At 37.5% G+C, this 22,403-nt stretch overlaps 1 protein-coding gene and 1 long non-coding RNA gene across 4 annotated transcripts; one reads left to right on the forward strand and one right to left on the reverse strand.

Moving 5' to 3' along the window:
* Nucleotides 1–115: 115 nt before the first annotated feature.
* Nucleotides 116–1,153, reverse strand: LOC105217396 (uncharacterized). Of its 2 annotated transcripts, none has more exons than XM_054226931.1 (3): nucleotides 1,014–1,153; nucleotides 871–949; nucleotides 116–812 (listed from the first exon to the last, which is right to left on the reverse strand). In XM_054226931.1, the coding sequence occupies exons 2-3, from the start codon at nucleotides 940–942 to the stop codon at nucleotides 294–296; spliced, it is 591 nt and encodes a 196-aa protein (XP_054082906.1). In that variant the 5' UTR covers nucleotides 943–949; nucleotides 1,014–1,153; the 3' UTR covers nucleotides 116–293. The 2 variants fall into 2 exon arrangements, with proteins under 2 accessions (XP_054082906.1, XP_054082907.1); XM_054226932.1 differs by having other exon boundaries at nucleotides 871–962; nucleotides 1,014–1,143.
* A 143-nt stretch (nucleotides 1,154–1,296) lies between these two features.
* On the forward strand, nucleotides 1,297–2,618 carry LOC128920201 (uncharacterized). 2 transcript variants are annotated; one of them, XR_008470320.1, is made up of 4 exons: nucleotides 1,297–1,625; nucleotides 1,689–2,039; nucleotides 2,101–2,270; nucleotides 2,319–2,618. It is a non-coding gene; the product is annotated as an uncharacterized LOC128920201 (long non-coding RNA). The 2 variants fall into 2 exon arrangements; XR_008470319.1 differs by having other exon boundaries at nucleotides 2,101–2,618.
* The last annotated feature ends 19,785 nt before the right edge of the window (nucleotides 2,619–22,403 follow it).

A 22,403-nucleotide genomic window follows, 5' to 3' on the forward strand; every position in this document is an offset into this window, starting at 1 on the left:
ATTCACAATTATATTACAAAAATATATTGCAATGTACATTTTAATCGATGTTCACACTGTTCAAAGTGAGTAAAATAAACTGAAGGTACTATATGTTAGATACGAAAAACAAAAAACTTTTTAAAATTGTATATTTGTGGGGGAAAAACAATTTGTTTTAAACGTGGTTATAGATTTTAAAACTATTTCTATTCTATATTTCCTAAACTATTTATAGGTTAATTATAATATTTTGCACATTATATATTTCAATAAATTGATTGGTACGAATTTAATAAAAACAATGTTTGGTTTCAGACATTTTCGAGAAAATCCTTTTTGTCTCCTATATCTAATGCTGCTTCTAAAGCAGCAATAAATTCATTCAATTTATTTAAATCCATTTCGAAATGTAGATTACTTTGTTTTCCATTTTCATCGCAACAATTAAAGTATAATCTAAGTATCTCTCGAAAGTTTTGTGCGAAGCTACTATCGCCAAGCACGACACGAGCATCGTAATCGAACGAAAGCACTAAAGGATTTTCCCGAGCATTATGTAGCTGCAGCATAAACTTTTCAATTTCCGATTTACGCGCTTCATACACGGTTGGAACTAATCGTTGAAATTCCGGACTTAAATTGCTAAATTCATAAAGTAATTCTGCTTCGGTCGAATTTTCATTTTCATAATGAGATTTGTAAGCGCGTGCAATTTTTCGTGTCATCAACATAAAATCGTAAACATTCTGGAATCCATATTTATGACAGTGTTTTTCCATTTGGTGTTCATCGCTATTTCCGAGCAGCACATCCACTGAGTAATTTAGAATCTGTGAGAAATGATACTGATTAGTAAATTAATTTCTGACGTATGTATTATGTTCTCACTTCATAAAGTATTTCCTTGTTGTCGATGTTTACCAATAAGGGACAACCTAAAAATGAATAGCCTAGGGACATGTTTTCCCTAATAGAAATTACTGTGAAAATTTTTTAATATCTTTTATTAACGGATAGTAGCTGCTAGTTACCAAGAAATCTAAACAATTTCCAGATCAGCTGGATTTGTTTACTCTTCAACAAAATGTATAGCCGCAATATTTGTATTTGACGGCGGGGTTAATTTATTTTTGCGATATTGCCAGCTGTATTTGTTTACTCATAAACGTCGAATAAATTTTAGTTGTAAAGTTTATGATAGTGCCCAGCAAGTCATGGGTACTGAAACTCTAACACATTCAAAGAAATTTTAATAACACCACTACATATACACATACACAACAAAGGGTAAAATGTGCATAAACATTTAACTCAACTCTTCTCTCATACAGCACCCTGAATGATAGAAAGAAACAACCAAAGTTCTCGTGTTTGAACAAGTTTTGTTTTGAGCTATATCATGGCTGCTTGTGAAGTATTATTTTGCGTGTTTTATTTAATTCAGTGATCTGCAGCCTAATTAAAGTTTAAATTTTTGGAGCACGCATTTTTAAATAAGTAAAACGTAAAATAAAAGTTTTCTAAAGCCAAAATATGGAATTGAAGAGGGTGATACAGAAATACTTCATTGCACTGTCAATTCGAAGCACGCAATAGAAGCTACGCCAACAATGGTCAACATCAATGGCGAAACCATTTAATACGTAAATAATTGTTGAATATAATAATATTATCTTGCCTTAAATTCTAATTAATTTTCCACACAGATATGTCAAACCTCATATGGCGCGTTAAAGGTACGCAAACTTATTGGTGTCACTTATTGTAGCAGCGTAGAACTTTCGAAGCGATGGAATATGTGCTGCAAGCAAATCCAAAACTATGGACGCAAACGCTGCTACATGGAACACAAATCATTCACACACCAGATATTACGTTTAATGTCACTTTTTTGCGTGCAATTAAACGTTTTGGTCAACACAAGCACGAGAATTGGAACGACATGGCGTGTGTCAACTGGGTTTTGCCAATGAGCTAGAGGGCAAAGCAGTTTCAGTATCTTTAAGCTTACCGGCACTTGGCCGTGCCATTAGCAGCTAAAACACAGAAATTAAAGGGTAAATTTAAGTGAATGTTTGTGCTCATAGAAATTTAAAAACTTTTTGTATGTTTAATTAGGAGGACTTTTTTGATTCATTTTCATCTTGTATTGAGGAACCATAACGTTGTTGTATCGCTTTACAAGGACATAAATTCACCGAAATTAGTTCAATGGAAATACTACAGCAAGAGCATGGTGTTAAGACTTGAACGGTGCCGTGTTAGATTTAGAATTCCTGAAACATAAGGTAATTATTACCAACTTTATAAAAATTCTAATACTTTATATTTTATAGAAACCCTCCTCCCAGATGAATCTAGTACTAGTGAAATTAATGAAAGAACAGATCTTATAAAAACTCCGAAAGAAACCAAAAGAGTCCTCACATAATGTGCGCAGCTTACACTTCCAGACCGCACGGGGTATTTGACATTTTTCACTCTTCCTCCAGCCTTTGTCGGATAGCAAAAATTGTTCAAATATTCATTTTCACCTACTTTATACATATGTATATAGTGTAGTACGATAATATATGTATAAAGTAAATATAATAATAAACAACTAAATGACATGATATTTTAAATAAATATGTAATATAATTAATGATTGTGTTATTAAATTCTCATTTGGGATTTTGGTAGAACTAACCGAAAACAGAGGGTATAGTTTCTGGCCTTTTGTGGGTCGCAGTACTGAAAGTGCACGTGGAGTTTTCGTTCGCAGTATTGGGTCTTTCATCCGTGATTGTACCAAGATCATTTACAGAATTGTGCAAGAGGTATATATAAATTGCTAAATGATGAATGTAATGTGCAAGAAAGGGATGAACGATCACACGTACACAATAGTTTCGGATACTTTTGTCAATTCGCCCTTAAGAATGGCATAGAAACTTTCATTGAAACTGCGGGTACCGCTCCCTGGCATTTCACCGGAGAATTCGCCGATACCTGTCTTGCAGGGTAACAGCTGTTTTACGATATTTCAATTTTGCGGTGTTGCCATACGTTTACGAAGTTAAATGAGTACCACTGATGTCTTTTAGTGGACGTTAGTTCCTCTAAATAGAGTAATTTACTTGAAGTTTACCACCAAAAATCCTCGATAACGAACTTTCGAAGTAGAAGCCTGTTCTGGTGAGGAAATTTTCGTTGCGGCAACTCGAAGTTTGAAGGAGAAGGGAAGGGGAAACGCGAATAGTTGTCGGTATTCAGGCAACGCTCTTTGTGTTCATGTTCTTATGAGTAATTCTATCTCCTTTATATAGCTTCAACTGTGGGCGCTGAAAAAACTGTGTAAGGGAAAATAACATACATAAATAATTTAACGTTTTATAATTTAAGTTTTTATATTTAAGTTACAGTTTTTACTATTTTGTGAATATAGTTTTACAAAATTAATGTAATCATTGGATATAGCACTGTGTTGTAACCATTTAAAATAAGATGGCCTCTATTTACCACCGAGAATAACTCACGAAAAAATTTTTTAGACCGCGTTCAAACGAGAATACTTTTGTCTCGGGAACTTCTGGTTTCTAAGGATAGGGTCGACCTGTGTTGTAACGAGTCTTCAATGTTCGGCGTCACGCTTTGTGTTCTTGTTCGTAACAGGTCGCTGTATTTGCAATATATTCTGAATTATTAATTTTTGTGTGTAATAAGCAAATACATATATGTATCTATACTTACTACTATAAAGAGGAAATATTTGTACGTATGTTGTATTGAATAAACTCAAAAACTATTGTGCCGATTTCAAAAATTTCACCATTGGAAAGCTACATTCACCCCGAGTAACATAGGCTATATTTATTGCTAGAATCTCAACTTTATGGAAATAGTTCTTAGGTGAGGGTATCAAAAAGACTCCGTGATGGAGAATCTTAATCTGAAACTGAAAATAGTCTTGCAAGTCATTCTCTTCGCATCGCAATCGCGTGCCAGAGAGTGGAGTAATGAGCGGTCGCAGTTGCTTGCTGAACAAAATTTCAAAACAGTGTTTAAAAAACTACGATAAGTTTTATTTTTTCGCTTTTGCTTTCGCTTATGCTTTAGAAAAAGCCGCAGTCGCAAGCAAAGCAAAAGCAGAAAACAATTATTAGAAAAATGCGCAGCCCTTTTGGCAGTCATTGGTTTGCAGTTTTTCACATTGCTTTGCTTGTGTTTGATCAGTTGCACAAACCAAAGCAAAAGCATTATATTTGCTTCGCAAGTCGTCAGCAGTCGCAGTCGCGAAACAGTTTTTTCGATCATTTTAAAACTGTTAAGCACTTCGACAGTTTTTAGTTTCGCGTACTTTTTTGGCAGCTATAAGTGATGTGTTGTTGTTTCACATGCAAAATTAAAATATGACTTGTACAACACTGCGTGGTATGTTTCTTGAGTTCGCTATTCTATACCCCTACCCACTTGCTGCCGAATTTTTTCGGTTTTTTGCGGCATATAATAAGGTGATAATTTTTCTAGTAAAACTTCTGAATGGTTTAGTTTGTAGTTCATTCCTTTTGTCTGATATTAAGTTTAATGTCCCATTGCGTTCATCCAGGCAGTTTAGACCATTATTTCTAAAATCTTCTAGAACAAATTTTGAGTTAAATGAACCATTCTGCCGAATATGTCATGATTTTAATTCGCATTCCAGCACATTTGATCCATCTGACTCAATATTTAGCATCAAAAAAACTATTTTGTCTTCTCTTAATAAATAATATTCATAAATTTTTAACTTTTTGTTTTTATATATTTTTAAATCTCAGCTGTTGAAATGTTTCTTTCTGTAGCTGAGCAGTTTGAGAACCGGACGCTTAAAAATCTCTTGCCTTTCTAGACTCGGCAAATTCCGCTCGTATGCGGACTGCGCCCCACGCGTCGGTTGGGCGGGAGGAGGGTAATCGTTTGGGTTAATAATAATTAATAATATGCCTAGTACTGCAGTAACCGGTTACTTTTTGGAACCGGTTTTTTTGGGACACACTTGTGGCAGTGTGGGCGGTCGGTGGGTGGGGCTTTGGGGCGTTTTGGGGCAAAACTTCGACGAGTGGGTAGTCGGTTTTCTGTTAAGAACCGGTTGTCGGTCAGTGGTCGGTTTTGCTCGTGCCCTTCTACCCGAACACTTCTCAACCGAATTATACAGCACATTTTATATATCTGGAAAATACGGACATATATCTAGTTTTGGCCTCAGCAAACTAAAAACTGTCGAAGTGCTTAACAGTTTTAAAATGATCGAAAAAACTGTTTCGCGACTGCGACTGCTGACGACTTGCGAAGCAAATATAACGCTTTTGCTTTGGTTTTGCAACTGATCAAACACAAGCAAAGCAATGTGAAAAACTGAAAACCAATGACTGCCAAAAGGACTGCGCATTTTTCTAATAATTGTTTTCTGCTTTTGCTTTGCTTGCGACTGCTGCTTTTTCTAAAGCATAAGTAAAAGCAAAAGCAAATTTGAAACAGTTAAAAGAAGTCGAATCAGTAAAAAGCAAAAATTCTACGACTTTTGCTACTTCGACTGCAGCAATTTAAACACTGTTTCAAAACCTCCCAAGTACGCGATTGAAGGTCGAGTATGGAGCGTGTGCAGCGGCTAGAAATATGCGAGCTCGCACTAGTGAGTCGAACTCTGAACTCCGTTTCCATCGCATTCATAATCAGAGAGAAAGACATCAAAGTAGGGATGGCAAAATTTTTTTTTTAATCGATTAAATAATCAAATGATTAATTGCAAGATATAAAAAAATAATTGCAATTAATGTAAAAAATCGATTAATCGATTAATTCCAATGTTTGCAACTTTGCGTAAAAATAAAACCAATAAAATATAGGAGACTATATACTTATTTCAGACATTCAAATTGTGTTCGTATATACACAAAAACTAAAACGGAAATAAAATTAAAATATCGTATTAAAAATTCATTTGTCTTAGCATAAAGGAAAATATATTCATTGAATACACTTAGGGAAACATTGTCTGTACTCCTAGATTGCAGAGTCTAATTTGTACACATATATTTATATATAACTAGAAGAAATTTAAAATGTAATACCGATTGCTCCGACTTACCACCAATTTGCAGGCCACAGTTGCATGCTTTAATTTTAAATGCTGCAACATATTTGAAGTGTTATTAGAAAATCTTAAATTTTTGCAGCAAAGTTGACATTTAACGTAGTTATTGCTTATTTTATTAAAAAAATGTCCACACTTTGCTTTTAACTGGCGCCATTGCTCTTCAAACAACTGAACATAAAATGCGTTTGACTTAACTGTAAATGCAGTGTTACCAGACATTCATTTGTTGATATTAAACTACGTTGACATATTAGAATTTAACTATGTTTACACCGTTTGCAATTTCGACCCTTGTAGCTAACTTAGATGAACATAAAATGTATTAAATTTCAAAATGCTTTTTGCGATTATTTTGCAATTACTCGAGTAATAGTCGAGTAATTAGAAAAGGTGTTTCGATGCAATTAAATCGTATATTGAATGAAAATAATCGATTAATTTAATCAAATGATTAATCGTTGCCATCCCTACATCAAAGACGTAATAAGTTTTAGCTCATTACAAATAAAATATAATTTCATGAATTTTCCTCTTTATATGAACCCACGCAAGAAACGGGAAAGTACATATATATATATATACAATATGGGAGAGTGTGTAAGTGTGTAAAAACTTATAACTTTTGAAACGTTTGTTTAAAACTGCTTCGTCGCTTGTCGTCGTCTATGTGTTCAGCACTTTACACTGAGAATAGGCAACATGAAAAACTGTCAAATTTGTATAAAAATTCAAATTACTTTCAGAAAATGCAAACAAATTAAAAATTTTTTGTACAATAATTATAACATCCTGAACCTACACATTTCATCTCAAAAATTTGTCAAAAGAATTTTTTATTTCCACTCATTTGATTTGCATGATTGTTTTGCACGCGCGTTTCTCAATTGTGTGAGAACACAGCACTTGCGGAAACGGCAACACAAAAATGGTAACTGTAAATTTCTGTCGTTAAGGCGAAACTTTACCTGCAATGATATTGCCTATTAAGGTTCGCCAAACTGAGGTGTTAATGCCAATTTATGCTTTGATGAGCTCCAAGGGCCGACTGCACTTCTGGAAAGGAATACTGTCATGTTGTGCATTTGGCTCAGGAGTTGAGTGTCTTGGTCAATAAGTTCTGTGTGGAAAATAGAGTCCGCCATGCCACAGTTTCTTGAAGTGGTAAGTGGTATTTCCCAAGGCTGTTCGGTTCAGTTTTTGATCAGTAACCTACCAAGGCCATCGTCAGAGCAGACAGAGAGAGCCTACAAGAGCGCCAGAGTCGCACTGGTCTGACGGTGGCAGGCGCGTTGAGGTTCTTAAACCAAAAAATTAGCAGAAGAGAGCGCGAGCTGGTCGTTGTTTCTTAGCAGCTACATTTGTATGTAAGAGTGCGAAAATTAACAATTTACTCTCGAAAGTAAATAGACGGAAAACTAGTAGAAATTCCAGCAGCAACTAGCTAGACACGCTTTTAAAGCCCTGGCCTAATATAAGGTGTCCTTACTTGCTTTGTTGGGAGAACTATCAAAAGTGACTTGAACTGCACTAGAGCATAACTTCTTCTTCTTGATTGGCGTAGACACCGCTTACGAGGTTATAGCCGAGTCAACAGCGCGCCACGCATCTTTCCTTTTGGCAGTTTGGCGCCAATTGGTTGTACCAAGCGAAGCCAGGTCCCTCTCCACCTGGTCCTTCCATCGGAGTGGAGGTCTCCCTCTTCCTCGGCTTCCACCAGCGGGTACTGCATCGAAAACGTTCAGAGCTGGGGCACTTTCGCCCATTCGAACAACATGACCTAGCCAGCGTAGCCGCTGTTTTTATATTCGCTGGACTATGTCTATGTCGTCGAATAACACATATAGCTCATCATTCCATCGTCTGCGGTATTCGCCCTTGCCAATGTTTAAGGGACCATAAATCTTCCGCAAAACCTTTCTCTCGAAAACTCCTAATGCCGTCTCATCGGATTTTGAAATCGTCCACGCTTCTGCACCGTAAAGTAGAACCGGAATGATGAGAGACTTTTTGAGTTTGGTTTTTGTTCGTTGAGAGAGGACTTTACTTTTCAATTGCCTATTTAGTCCATAGTAGCACCTGTTGGCAAGAGTGATTCTGCGTTGGATTTCAAGGCTGACATTATTATCGGTGTTGATGCTGGTGCTTAGGTATATGAAATTATCTACAACTTCAAAGTTATGACTGTCAACAGTGACGTGGGAGCCAAGACGCGAATGCGCTGACTGTTTGTTTGATAACAGGAGATATTTCGTCTTGTCCTCGTTCACCACCAGACCCATTCGCTTCGCTTAAAAATTGTACCTTCTCTGTTTAGCTCTGCGGCTCGAACTATTTTTTCCAGCATCAGGTTAAAGAAGTCGCACGATAGTGAGTCACCTTGTGTCAGACTCGTTTGATATCGAACGGCTCGGAGAGGTCCTTCCCAATCATGACGGAGCTTTTGGTGTTGCTCAACGTCAACTTACATAGCGTCGTTGTGTGTCGATCCTCTTTTCATGGGTCTTCTCCAAGATTTGACGCATGGTGAATATCTGGTCAGTTGTTGAGTTTCCAGGTCTAAAGCCACACTGATAAGCTGCAATCAGTTTGATGACGGTGGGCTTTAGTCCTTCACACAGTACGCTCGACAGAACCTTATAAGCGATGTTAAGGAGGCTTATCCCACGGTAGTTGGCGCAGATTGTGGGGTCTCCCTTTTTGTGGATTGGGCGAGTACACTGAGATTCCAATCGTCGGGCATGCTTTCTTCCGACCATATTCCGCAAAGAAGCTGATGCGTGCACCTTATCAGCTCCTCGCCGCCATATTTGAATAGCACGGCCGGCAAACCATCGGCCCCCGCCGCCTTGTTGTTCTTCAAGCGGGTAATTGCTATTCTAATTTCTTCACGGTCGGACAATGGAACATCTGATCCATCGTCGTCGATTGGGGAATCGGGTTCGCCATCTCCTGGTGTTGTACTTTCACTGCTATTCAGCAGGCTGGAGAAGTGTTCCCTCCACAAACACAGTATACTCTGGTCATCAACAACTAGATCACCTCTGGGGGTCCTACAGGAGTGTGTGTGAGCATATATGTACCTCAGGAAAATTGATATTTGTGCACTGTTATTTTCTCAATTTTTATTCAACCTTTGCATATTTTATTCATGTTTGATTTTTTTTGTTAGATGTTAGTAAGTAGTATTTAAAGAAATAAAAACGTATACCATGCTAAAAGAAAAAGTAACCAAATTAATATAACTTCATTTTGTACCATAGAAAATTGCTATTTGTGCAAAATTAATATTTTTAATAAGGTATTAACTTTAAAATAGGTAAACAATTTGAATGAAATGTTTTCGATTTATTAATATGAACCGTTCTTGTTTTTTTCAAAAGTTACAGTACTGAAACGTTTATCTGCGCCCTTTCCTCCTCAATGGCTTGTTTTAGCTGTCATACTGCTTTGTTCATCTGAAAAATGTTGCGGAAAGTATGCCCAATTAATTCTCTATTGAATTCAGATCTAGACTTAATGACGGACACTAAAGTTAGGGAATATTACGCGACTCAAAAAAGGCTTTAGTATACCCTGCGACGTGGATAAGCGCGTTAATCTGCTGAAACACCCAGTTGTCGCTATGATATGCGTTAGCAAACATGATAAGTTCACTGTCTAGCAATTCCATATATATTTTGCTTTCACACGACTCGGGACAAGGTAAATGGGAGACTTCTCTTTGGCGCTAGCCCACATCATTAGAGATTCACCGTTATGTTTGAGCTTATAGTAAGTATGGCAAGGGTGCCGTAGATCCCCCTAATACTTATGATCCATATAAATTTAAAGTTTTCTCATCAAAAATATCAAATTTTCAAACTCTACTTCTTAGAATTTGTATTTTTTGAGGATGCCTGCGTTTTTATGGCGGACTTATAAGCGCGATTTTGACACTTTGAATTCATATTTAAGGTTTAAGTCGCCTTTCAAAATTTGTTGTAGACGTTCTCTTGGCACTTATAAACCAAATTCCGATTTAATTTGGAGCAAATCATCATGTCCTGAGTTGCTAACTTGCGGATATGGTTTGGTACGTTCATTTATCGAAGATGTTAGTTCAGTACGTTTATGTTTTTTGTACTCCTCGGGGTTTCTAAAAAGTTTCGTATGGTTTTTCGATGCCACATTACTTCAGCAGTATTTACAAAAATTTTAAACCATATTTGTTCATAATCTCAACCTTGATCTGTTCCTCAGACGAAATTAGGTTCCAAGTGCCATTTTTAGCTCAAATGAAAGTTAGTTGCTGTTTTTATATATGTACATGTAATTATTTTTCAATTATTGCTTACATCTCATTAGTTGTTTTTATAATTCCAATAGTCGAAATGTTGACACCGCAACAGCCAAAAACATTTGCATAGTGGACTTATACTAACGGTACTATAAACAAAGTGTCGTAGATTTTTTGTGCCGTAAACACAAATAAAGCATTAATAAACATAACTGCATACTCAGAATTAAACTACCAATTGGAAGAAGGGAATAAAAACCGTTTTTGACGAAATAGATTTTTACTCATATTAGCTCTTTTCAATCGTGAAACTACGCGTCAGGTTGAAAAGACAAGTAAGGAAGGGCTAAGTTCGGGTGTAACCGAACATTTTATACTCTCGCAATTTATTTATTTAACTTTATTTATATTATATAATACACAATTTGACCCACATATTTGTCATATACATTGTATAAAATCCATTGAAAGTTGGAAACCATAATATTAGGTTAGAAGCACCGAGGTCCTCGAGTTCGATATATGGGGTCTTAAAAACCTATGGTCCGATTACGGCGATTTTTAGAATGGGGCTGCCACACTATAAACATAGTATTTGTGTCAAGTTCTGCATCGATATCTTCACTAGTGCTTACTTTATATATTGTAAAGTAAACGACTCAGATCGTCTTCAAAGTTCTGGTATATAGGAAGTAGACGTGGTTATGAAGCGATTTTCTCAGCATATCATTGGGATGCAAGGAAACTATTACAAACCAAGTTTCATTGAAATCGGTCCAGTAGTTCCTGAGCTATGGTTTTTGACCCATAAGTAGGCGACGCCACGCCCATTTTCCATTTTGTAAAAAAATCTGAGTGCAGCTTCCATTTGCCATTTCTTATGTGAAATTTAGTGTTTCTGACGCTTTTCGTTAGTGAGTTAGCACACTTTTAGTAATTTTCAACCTAACCTTTGTATGGGAGGTGGGCGTGGTTATTATCCGATTTCTTTCATTTTTGGACTGTATTAAGAAGTGGCTGAAGAAAACGACTGCAGAAAGTTTGGTTTATATACAGTATGTCAAGAAACAGTTTACACATAGAAAATAAATACACTGTTTCACTTTCCGCAGCCAAATTTTTTACTTTTTACTTCTTCTTCTTGACTGGCGTAGACACCGCTTACGCGGTAATTTTTAGTAATTTTCAACCTAACCTTTGTATGGGAGGTGGGCGTGGTTATTATCCGATTTCTTTCATTTTTGGACTGTATTAAGAAGTGGCTGAAGAAAACGACTGCAGAAAGTTTGGTTTATGTAGCTCTATTGGTTTGCGAGATATGTACAAAAAACCTATTTGGGGGCGGCGCCACGCCCACTTCCTATTATTGGCACTTTATGTGTTGTCGGTTTTCGCCATTTTGTGGACGTGGCAGTGGTCCGATTTTGCTCATTTCGAAAGCAACCTTCCTATGGTGCCAAGAAATAAGTGTGCCAAGTTTCATCAAGCTATCTTAATTTTTACTCAAGTTACAGCTAGCACAGACGTACGGACGGACAGACAGACAGACATTCGGATTTGAACTCCACTCTTCACCCTGATCACTTTGGTATATATAACCCTATATCTAACTCGTTTAGTTTTGGGTGTTACAAACAACCGTTATGTGAACAAAACTATAATACTCTCTTTAGCAACTTTGTTGCGAGAGTATAAAAAGGTCAAACGCCATTGTAATACTAGCGGTAAAAAAATGTAAGTTGGAAGAAGGGAATAAATCATGGATTTCTTTCGTTTTTCCAACTAACAACCTTTTGTCATACAATTAAAGGTCATTTTAATTTGACATTTTTATTCACTTAACGTTTGTATACTTGACCTTGAATACAAACGTTTGTGGTGCGCGTTGTTGTGATTATTTAAAAGAAGAAAGAACCAATCATCTGATGATATTAACATTCCAAAAAAGAAGACAAGAGGGGTACGTAACTTACACCTTTATAAAAAGAAAATACAAAAACACAGCGTCTATTGGGTCAATCGTACACAAGTACAAGCTCAGTACAACAACTTGATTCCAGAAGCTAAAAGTAAGGGATTTTTGGTTGAAGCCATTAATGTCAAATGGAGGAGAAGAGTGTAAGCTTTCAAAGAGTACGGACGTGTTTAATGCGCTCCGTGAAAACTTTCATAATAAATTAATAATAAAAGCAAAACAAAAAAATAAACAACCAATAACTTGTGTATTCGAAATTTGAAATCAAAACACAAAACATAAACAAAACAAATTAGTTTAAAATAACAATAAATAACAAACAACATATAAAAGTGAACAAAACAAACAAATAAAAAAAAAACAAACATGAGCGCTAGCGCTGCGCAGTCTCAACAGCAAGGCTTTGTTGAGCCTACAAAATCTGCTCTCTCAAATAAACAATCAAACGGTGAGAAAGATGAGTCATCGAAGCGCTCAGCCGAGCAGCAGAAGGGATCAGCAGAAACTGAAAAAAACAGCAAGTGCGCAACAACAAATCAGCAGGCAACATCAATCAATCAGGTATCAGCAAACGAGCGGACAACAATGGAAAAAACAATGCAAGGTGAGCATGTACCGAAGAGAAAAGTACAATCTGTACAGACAGGCATTGACCGCTACGTCAACATAAAAAGGAAATCAAGTCCTATCAAGACAGCGGTTAATGCCAAAAAGTTTCAACCCGCCACGCTTAATACAAATAAGCCTGGAAATTTAAATGGCAACAGATTTGCCATACTAAGCAATGGTTTGGACGACGATGCGAAGGGTGCCACCACAGTCGCGAATGCCAAGCCGCCGCCAATATATTTACGTGAGCGTAGCTCAAATGCACTTGTTGATAAACTCAGTGAAATTGTAGGTACCAACAATTTTCATATCGTGCCTTTGAAAAAAGGCAAGATAGATGAAACTAAAATACAATCCTACACTGAGAAAAGTTTTATGGATATAGTGAAATTTTTGTCAAATAACAACAAGAATTATTATTCTTATCAACTGAAGAGCTCTAAAGGCCTAGTTGTTGTTGTAAAAGGCATTGAGTCTTCGGTAGAATCTAATTATATCAAAGAAGCCCTTGAAGAATGCGGCTTTGGAATTAAAAATGTGGTAAATATCTTCAATAGAAATAAAGTACCACAACCAATGTTTAAAATTGAATTGTTGCCAAACTCTAATCCAATAAAAAAGAATGAAACACACCCAATATACAATTTAAAATATTTACTCCATCGTAGAATTACCGTTGAAGAACCTCATAAAAGAAATGGTCCGGTACAATGCACTAACTGCCAAGAGTATGGGCATACCAAATCATATTGCACTCTACGCAGTGTTTGTGTGGTATGTGGTGATTTGCACCCAACATCAAAATGCACTCTTAAAAAAGAGGATACAAATAAAAAATGCAGTAACTGTGGAGGAAATCATACTGCTAACTACAGGGGCTGCCCTGTATATAAATACTTGAAATCAAAATAGTCACTGGGAATCCAAGCTCGTCGTAACCAAATGTTGAATATCCCTCGTAACGAAAATGTAGTAATTACAGACCACAGTTCGAAACCTGGTAATTCTAAGGGTATCCTTGTCCAGGGAAGCTATGCAAATGTGGTAAAAGACAACGCTGTGCAAATGCAACAACCGCAAAATCCATCGAAAATATGATTCTAAATCTGACTCAATGTATGACACAATTCATGTCTACGATGCAAAACATGATCCAAGATTTGATCAAATCTCAAAATCAAATGTTACAAACCTTATTATCTAAAAAATGAGCATACTAAATATTTGTATATGGAATGCCAACGGTGTAAACCAACACAAACTGGAGTTAATACGATTTCTGACTGAAAAAAACATAGATGTTATGCTGATATCAGAAACTCATTTAACAAATAAAAATAATTTCTTTATAGCGGGATATAGACTTCATGTTACAAATCATCCAGATGGAAAGGCGCACGGTGGAACAGCAGTATTGGTTAGAAATCGGCTAAACCACCATACTTTAGAACCACATGCTACAGCGCAGCTACAAGCTACAACAATATCATTGACAAATCGAGGTTCTGACCTCAATTTGACGGCTATATACTGTCCACCTCGTTTTAAAATTACAGACTGCGAATTTAAAGATTTTTTTGGAACGCTAGGTCTAAGATTTCTAGCAGGTGGTGATTATAATGCAAAACACATGTACTGGGGCTCACGTCTTATTAATCCGAAAGGACGACAGCTGTACTACACTATTATAAATAAGCACAATAACCTTGATATAATATCTCCTGGTAAGCCGACATACTGGCCCAGTGATAGAAACAAAATACCAGACTTAATAGATTTTGCTGTAGTCAAAAATATAGATAGATCGCTAATAACAGCAGATACATGTACAGACTTATCTTCAGATCATTCTCCTGTACTAATAAAGTTATGCGAACAGCCCATGATAGTTGAGCCAAAAGTATCTCTAACATCTTTTAAAACTAACTGGTTGAAATATAGAAAATATATCAGTAGCCACATTAATATCGATTTAAAAATAAGTACAGGAAGAGATATTGATGAAAGCGTAATGGAATTCAATGATGTAATAACAAATGCAGCTGTCTTGGCAACACCTAAAAGAAAAGTTAAGGTTTTTAGAAACATGACTAATAATGAAATAGAAAAGCTTGTAAATGAGAAAAGGCAAGCGAGACGTGAATGGCAGTTAAGTCGTTCCCCTTCAACTCTGCGTCAACTGAAATCGGCCGCACGTAAGTTAAAAAAAGCACTTAAACGCGATGAAGAATACAATACTGAAAATTATATAAAGCACCTGTGTCCAAATTCTAGCAAGAAAAACTCCCTTTGGAAAGCCCAAAAGTATTTTAAGCCTCCAGTAGATTCCAAGATGCCTATAAGACAGTCGAATGGTAATTGGGCGCGCAGTAATGAAGAAAAGGCAAATTGCTTTGCAAATCACCTAGAAAAGGTATTTCAACCCAATGGACCAAAAAACAACTTTAAGTTGCCAACTTTGCCCAATATTGCAAACGAGTCAAGCGTGTCTATTAGGACGTCTACTTATGAAATTATCAAGATCCTAAAAGAGCTAAATCCGAAAAAGTCTTCAGGACAAGATAATATTACTCCAAAAATGTTAATTGAGTTGCCAAATATTGCTATATCAGTGCTCTCTTTGCTCTTTAATGCAATTCTTGGTTTCGGGTACTATCCAATTTCGTGGAAAAAGTCGCAGATCATCATGATAGATAAACCTGGAAAAGACTTAACACAACCATCTTCCTACAGACCAATAAGTCTCTTACCATGTCTTTCCAAAATATTCGAAAAAGTTTTACTATCAAAAATGTTTCCTTTCCTCCACGAAAATAATATAATACCAACCCATCAATTCGGTTTTCGTGCTAAACATGGCACAGTAGAGCAAGTGAATAGAATTACAAACGAAATCAGGAAAGCATTCGAGCACAGAGAGTACTATTCAGCTATTTTTCTCGATGTAGCTCAGGCGTTCGATAAGGTCTGGCATGAAGGCCTTTTATGGAAAATCAAAAACGTTTTACCTTACGAATTGCATAAAACATTGGAGTCATATTTAATAAATAGGAAATTTACGGTTAAAGTAGCAGATTTTATATCAGAAGAACGAGCAATAAGGGCCGGTGTACCTCAGGGCAGTGTATTAGGCCCCACTCTGTACATAATATATACAGCAGACATTCCAATAGCTAATAACGTATTGACATCCACTTTTGCGGATGACACAGCCATAGTAAGCCGAAACAAATGCCCCATTAGAGCATCAAGAGTATTAGAGGAGCACTTAACTTGTGTCGAAGAATGGCTAGCCAACTGGCGTATAAAAATTAATGAGCAAAAATGCAAGCATGTTACATTTTCTCTAAGGCCAGAAACATGTCGGACAGTTAAAATAAACAATGTATTAGTACCCCAAGCGAATGAAGTAACTTATCTTGGGATTCACCTGGATCGAAAGCTTACGTGGCGGATCATATAGCAAGTAAAGTAACTTGCATGAAGTTAAGAGCAGCAAATTTAAATTGGCTTCTAAACAAAAATTCTAAACTTAGCCTAGACAACAAAGTCCTGTTATACAATGCAATCATAAAACCGATTTGGATGTATGGTATTCAACTGTGGGGTACGACCTGTGCAACCAACATTGATATAATTCAGAGATTCCAATCTAAAATGCTTAGAACAATAACGGGTTCACCATGGTACATGCGTAATGAAAATATCCATAAGGATCTTGATATTCCAATGGTAAAGAAGGAAATAGAGGACAGCAGAAAGAAATATATTTCTAAACTTCGTGAACATCCAAACCCATTGGCAAACGCCTTGGTACATTCCAATCAAACTCGTTTAAAAAGAAGAGATCTACCTGCCTACTAAAGAGCAACGTTCTGCCAAAAAGCTCAAACACATTCTTGAGCTTACTTAGTTGTAAATAGATTTAAGATTTTAATACTTATTGTTAGGCTTTAAACAAAGCAGATTCAATAAATAAAGAAATATTGAAAAAAAAAATGGAGGATGGGATCATGTGTAGAAGTTCACGCAAGTGAGGAAAGTTTTTGATTGTCATTTACTTGGGAGTGGCCAGAAACGATTCTTCTCCACATGGTTCAAGCAGCTCACGACTTCCGGTTTTAGACCAAGTATCCTCTGGGTAGCCAACAGACATCCGTTTGAAGGCGAGCTAAAGTGAGAAGGCGAAGCCCGCTTATGCGGTTGTGCGTAGGGCTTGGGACCCATCACATAAAAAAATCTCCCCAATGAAAAATCTACGAAAGCCTCGGATGAGACACCCCCCTTTTGATGACGACCCCTGCAAACGTTTTAAGGATAATGATATAAGGGCATGCACCTGGAATGTCCGGACCCTTAATTGGGAAGGTGCCTCTGCCCAGCTGGTTGATGTCCTCATACGACTCAAGGCTGACATCACTGCCATCCGATGGACGGGACAAGGACGGAAGAAGGTGGGTCCTTGTGACATCTACTACAGCGGCCATATAAAGGAGCGCAAATTTGGTGTTGGATTTGTGGTGGGAGAGAGACTCCGTCGCAGAGTCCTGGCATTCACCCCGGTGGATGAACGTCTTGCCACAATCCGCATCAAAGCGAGGTTCTTCAACATATCGCTGATTTGCGCCCACGCCCCAACGGAAGAGAAGGACGATGTGACCAAAGATGCTTTCTATGAGCGCCTATAACGCACCTATGAGCGCTGCCCCCGCCACGATGTAAAAGTCATGCTTGGCGATTTTAACGCCAGGGTGGGTAAAGAAGGTGTCTCGGACCATTATCTGGTCGCAGCGAAGATACGCACCCGCCTCTGTGCAGCAAAGAATGCCCGTCAACAAACACAAGGAAGGTTCGACGTCGAAAAGCTGCAATCGCAACAGACATCCACGAAATACTCTACTCGACTTGCACTCCTGCTCTCTGAGAGCACTCATCAGCATCTCGGTATAAGGGGACTGTGGAACGGCATCTCAAACTCACTGCGTACCGCTGCAGCCGAAACAATTGGTTTTCGGCAACGACAAAAAACAAGCTGGTACGATGAGGAGTGCCGTCTCGCAGCGGAGAGAAAACAGACTGCCTACCTCGCAACGTTGCAAACGACCACAACACGTGCGGGATGGGATAGATACCGAGAGCTGAAGAGGGAAGCGAGACGCATCTGCAGACAAAAAAAGAAAGAGGCCGAAATGCGTGAGTACGAAGAGCTTGAGAAGCTGGCAGACAGAGGGAATGCTCGAAAATTTTATGACAAAATGAAGCGACTTAACGAAGGTTTCAAGACCGGAGCATCCTCATGTAGAGACCAAGGTGGTAATCTGGTAACCGATGTCCAGGGCATACTGGGATTATGGAGGGAACACTTCTCCGACCTGCTGAATGGCAGTGAGAGTACAACACCAGGAGATGGCGAACCAGATCCCCCAATCGATGACGATGGAACAGATGTTCCATTACCCGACCATGAAGAAATTCGAATAGCAATTACCCGCTTGAAGAACAACAAAGCGGGGGCCGATAGATTACCAGCAGAACTATTCCAATACGGCGGCGAAGAGCTGATAAGGTGCATGCATCAGCTTCTTTGCAGAATATGGTCGGAAGAAAGCATGCCTGACGATTGTAATCTCAGTGTGCTCTGCCCAATCCATAAAATGGGAGATCCCACAATCTGCGCCAATTACCGTGGGATCAGCCTCCTAAATATCGCATACAAGGTTCTATCGAGCGTACTGTGTGAAAGACTAAAGCCCACCGTCAACAAACTGATTGGACCTTATCAGTGTGGCTTTAGACCTGGAAAATCGACAACTGACCAGATATTCACCATGCGCCAAATTTTGGAGAAGACCCGTGAAAAGAGGATCGACACACACCACCTTTTTGTCGATTTTAAAGCTGCTTTCGACAGCACGAAAAGGAGTTGCCTCTACGCCGCGATGTCTGAATTTGGTATCATGATCGTGATAATGATATTTGGGAAAACTAATACGGCTGTGTAAATTGACGTTGAGCAACACCAAAAGCTCCGTCATGATTGGGAAGGACCTCTCCGAGCCGTTCGATACCAAACGAGGTTTCAGACAAGGTGACTCACTATCGTGCGACTTCTTTAACCTGATGCTGGAAAAAATTATAAGAGCTGCAGAGCTAAACCGAGAAGGTACAATCTTCTACAAGAGTGTATAGCTCCTGGCGTACGCCGATGATATTGATATCATCGGAAGCAACAACCGCGCCGTTTGTTCTGCTTTTTCCCGCATGGATAAGGAGGCGAAGCGAGTGGGTCTGGAGGTGAATGAGGACAAGACGAAATATCTCCTGCCATCAAACAAACAGTCGGCGCATTCGCGTCTTGGCTCCCACGTCACTGTTGACAGTCATAACTTCGAGGTCGTAGATAATTTCGTATACCTGGGAACCAGCATCAACAACACGAACAATGTCAGCCTCGAAATCCAGCGCAGAATAACTCTTGCCAACAGGTGCTACTTTGGACTGAGTAGGCAATTGAACAGTAAAGTCCTCAGAACATTGGCAACGGCGAATACCGCAGACGATGGAACGATGAGCTGTACGAGTTATACGACGACATTGACATAGTTCAGCGAATAAAAAGACAGCGGCTACGCTGGCTAGGTCATGTTGTCCGAATGGACGAAAACACTCCAGCCCTGAAAGTGTTCGATGCAGTACCCGCCGGAGGAAGCCGAGGAAGGGGAAGGCCTCCACTCCGTTGGAGGGACCAGGTGGAGAGCGACCTGGTTACACTTGGGATCTCCAACTAGCGCCGAACTGCGAAGGAGAGAGAGAGGTGGCGCACTATCGTCGATTCGGCTATAACCGGCTAAACGGTTGCAACGCCAATCACACACATTAATGTCAAATTAAAATGACCTTTAATTGTATGAATTTTAAAACAACATGGCAGCCGTTCTACAAGAAAACGAAAAAGCATACCGGTCAAAACTACCCATAACGAAAAAAAAAATAGAATGATGTTCGAAAAATCATACTCACTTAGCATTATATGTCTGTTTAAGTTTTTTCTCAATAAATAACAGAATTTCAAAACAACGACATGGAAAGTTTTTTCACTCTCATTTCTTTTCGATTTTACTTCTGCGTGATAGTTGCCCTGGGTTTAGAAAACAGTCGTTTACTCGGCATTGAAGTGACAACAATGTGTAAATATTAATAAGCCTATTTATACAAGTCCGGAAACACAGTATTCATGTCAACCCAAACTCTATTGGCCTCTCATTGGTAGGGGTAACAGCCGAGATACATTTTCTCGTCAACCTTCAGTCCCTGTAATTGTGGATAAATTTGACAGCTTACGTTTCACCTTTTGGTGGACTAAATGTTTATTCTGGTGCCAAATATCAAACGAGTATTCTGTTTCACACTCATCCGAAGATTCCGTTGTATCAGCGCGATTCTTTGAATTTGTTATGAAACAAAAAAAGTATAACTTTTAGCCTTATCTTTAAAATGCAGTAATTTGAATCTCTGATCTAACGCAGTAGCCTACGCCAGAATTAAATTGTATAAATAAATCATAAAAGTAACCGCAGTATTGTCCAAGCGGACATTCCCTTAAAGAATTCTCCGTTTTTTACAAAAATCAAATTCCAACGTAATAAAGCGTATCCAAATAGAGGGTTTCGAGTTAATACCCGAAAAAGTGTGAAGGTGTGAAGTCAAATTTTTATATAAAACATCGACATAAAACATGGTTGAAAGCGACATCGATGCATCGATGTTTTTAGATTCGAGACATCGATATTTCAAAAACATCGATACATCGTTTGCATCCCTAGGATTAATACAATATCTTTTCTATGTTATTAATATAATAAATGCTAATATTCTTTAATATTTGTGTCTTTATTTTCATAAATTGGAAAAAGGGAATAATTCCAAGAATTTTAAACTACCCTAACATTTGTTTTTCTTTACATAAAATATTTTTTTACAGCATATTATCGGCAACAATGTTTACTACATTTCATTTTAAGATATCATGGGTATTTGATCTATACGTTGAGAGTAAATCAGTTTTTTCTAATTATCTCAGTTCGAACTTTTTGTAATTATTCCCTTCTTCCAATTGGTGGTTCAATTAAGCTATTGTGTTTTCTTTTGAGAATTACAAAAAAAAATTTGCACAAATATCAAATTTTCTGAGGTACATATCTAAAAAGAGACCAAGTGCAGCTTTGCTACAAGTGCTAAAAGTTTCAAAAGGTTCTATGTATGTTCAATTTGCCAGCGCTTTAGGTGCTTTTGACAATCCATTTTGTAACTATGGTTCCTTGTTTGGGATAAATGTAAATACACACACACAATTTTATCACATAAGTGTATTGCTAGTAAGAATAATTAAAATGCAGAATATTTAAAATATTTATATTTATGTATATATGTATCTGAGAAAATTGAGAAATAGTTAATAATAATATAACATTTAACATTAACTAATATTACACAGCACATTAAGTGAGTGGCAACCGCGTAATATTATTTGACAGCGCGCAAAGTTGCAATCATTCAAAGTAAACAAGTCAACAAATGCAAGTGAAGCCAGCCGGCATCGGGCCAGTGAACCTATTGCATCGCTGCTAAAGCAACGCGCAAGGTTTTGAAATAAAGTTGTTCTAAAGAAGTACATAATTAATAATTATGTCTGGCTCAAACCAATTGGGAGCAATTGCTGTTGGCTTGGGTGCTGGGCTACTATACCACCTTATGATTTCGAATTCCGGAAGCAAAATCGAGCTGATTGAGAATTTCCAATAATGCATTGAAGCCGTAAAGATTTTACGGAAGTGAGTAGACAATTAATTTCAATACAAATTATTAAATATGTTTTTGGTACAAAAACTACTACCAACATAAAAAGTTACCGAAATATATATTTATTTTATTATTTAACAAATATAAAGGTGAATTTCTTTTAGCTGAATGATGACAAAGATACTTGAACAGAAGAAAAAACTCTATTCTGACGAGCACTTCATACAAATTTTGCCTTGCATTCTTAAGACGTAGCTTTGGTTTGTGTTTTTATAAACACGTTTGGTGTTGTGCTTAAGTGTTAAGTGGTGTTAATATGTGAAGCCATGATGTTTTCTGATTTTTAGTTGCCTTTTGGCCATTTTTTTTGTTGAATTATAAATAAATTGGCACATATTTTCATTCAAATTGTAACACCCTAGATTCATTACGGTGAAAATTATTATACACTGAATATTTAATATAAAAAATACCTATTTATATTTCATTTAGCGATATTATGGTATATTAAAACAACCGATATTATGGTATATTCTATCGCATTATTGTTTCTTGGCAACTTTTCAATCTGACCGTTCCAGTTTGTAATTGTGAAGTGCTGAAAACATAGACGACGACAAGCGACGAGCGACATCTGTCAATTA

Source organism: Zeugodacus cucurbitae, chromosome 3 (genome assembly GCF_028554725.1).
Source record: "Zeugodacus cucurbitae isolate PBARC_wt_2022May chromosome 3, idZeuCucr1.2, whole genome shotgun sequence".
NCBI lineage: Eukaryota > Metazoa > Arthropoda > Insecta > Diptera > Tephritidae > Zeugodacus > Zeugodacus cucurbitae.

Bases quoted from the DNA above. Each gene is read 5' to 3' on its own strand.
- LOC105217396 (XM_054226931.1), bottom strand. From the start codon at position 942: ATGTCCCTAGGCTATTCATTTTTAGGTTGTCCCTTATTGGTAAACATC. The intron at 813-870 runs GTGAGAACATAA...CATTTCTCACAG, and splicing joins ACAAGGAAATACTTTATGAA to ATTCTAAATTACTCAGTGGA.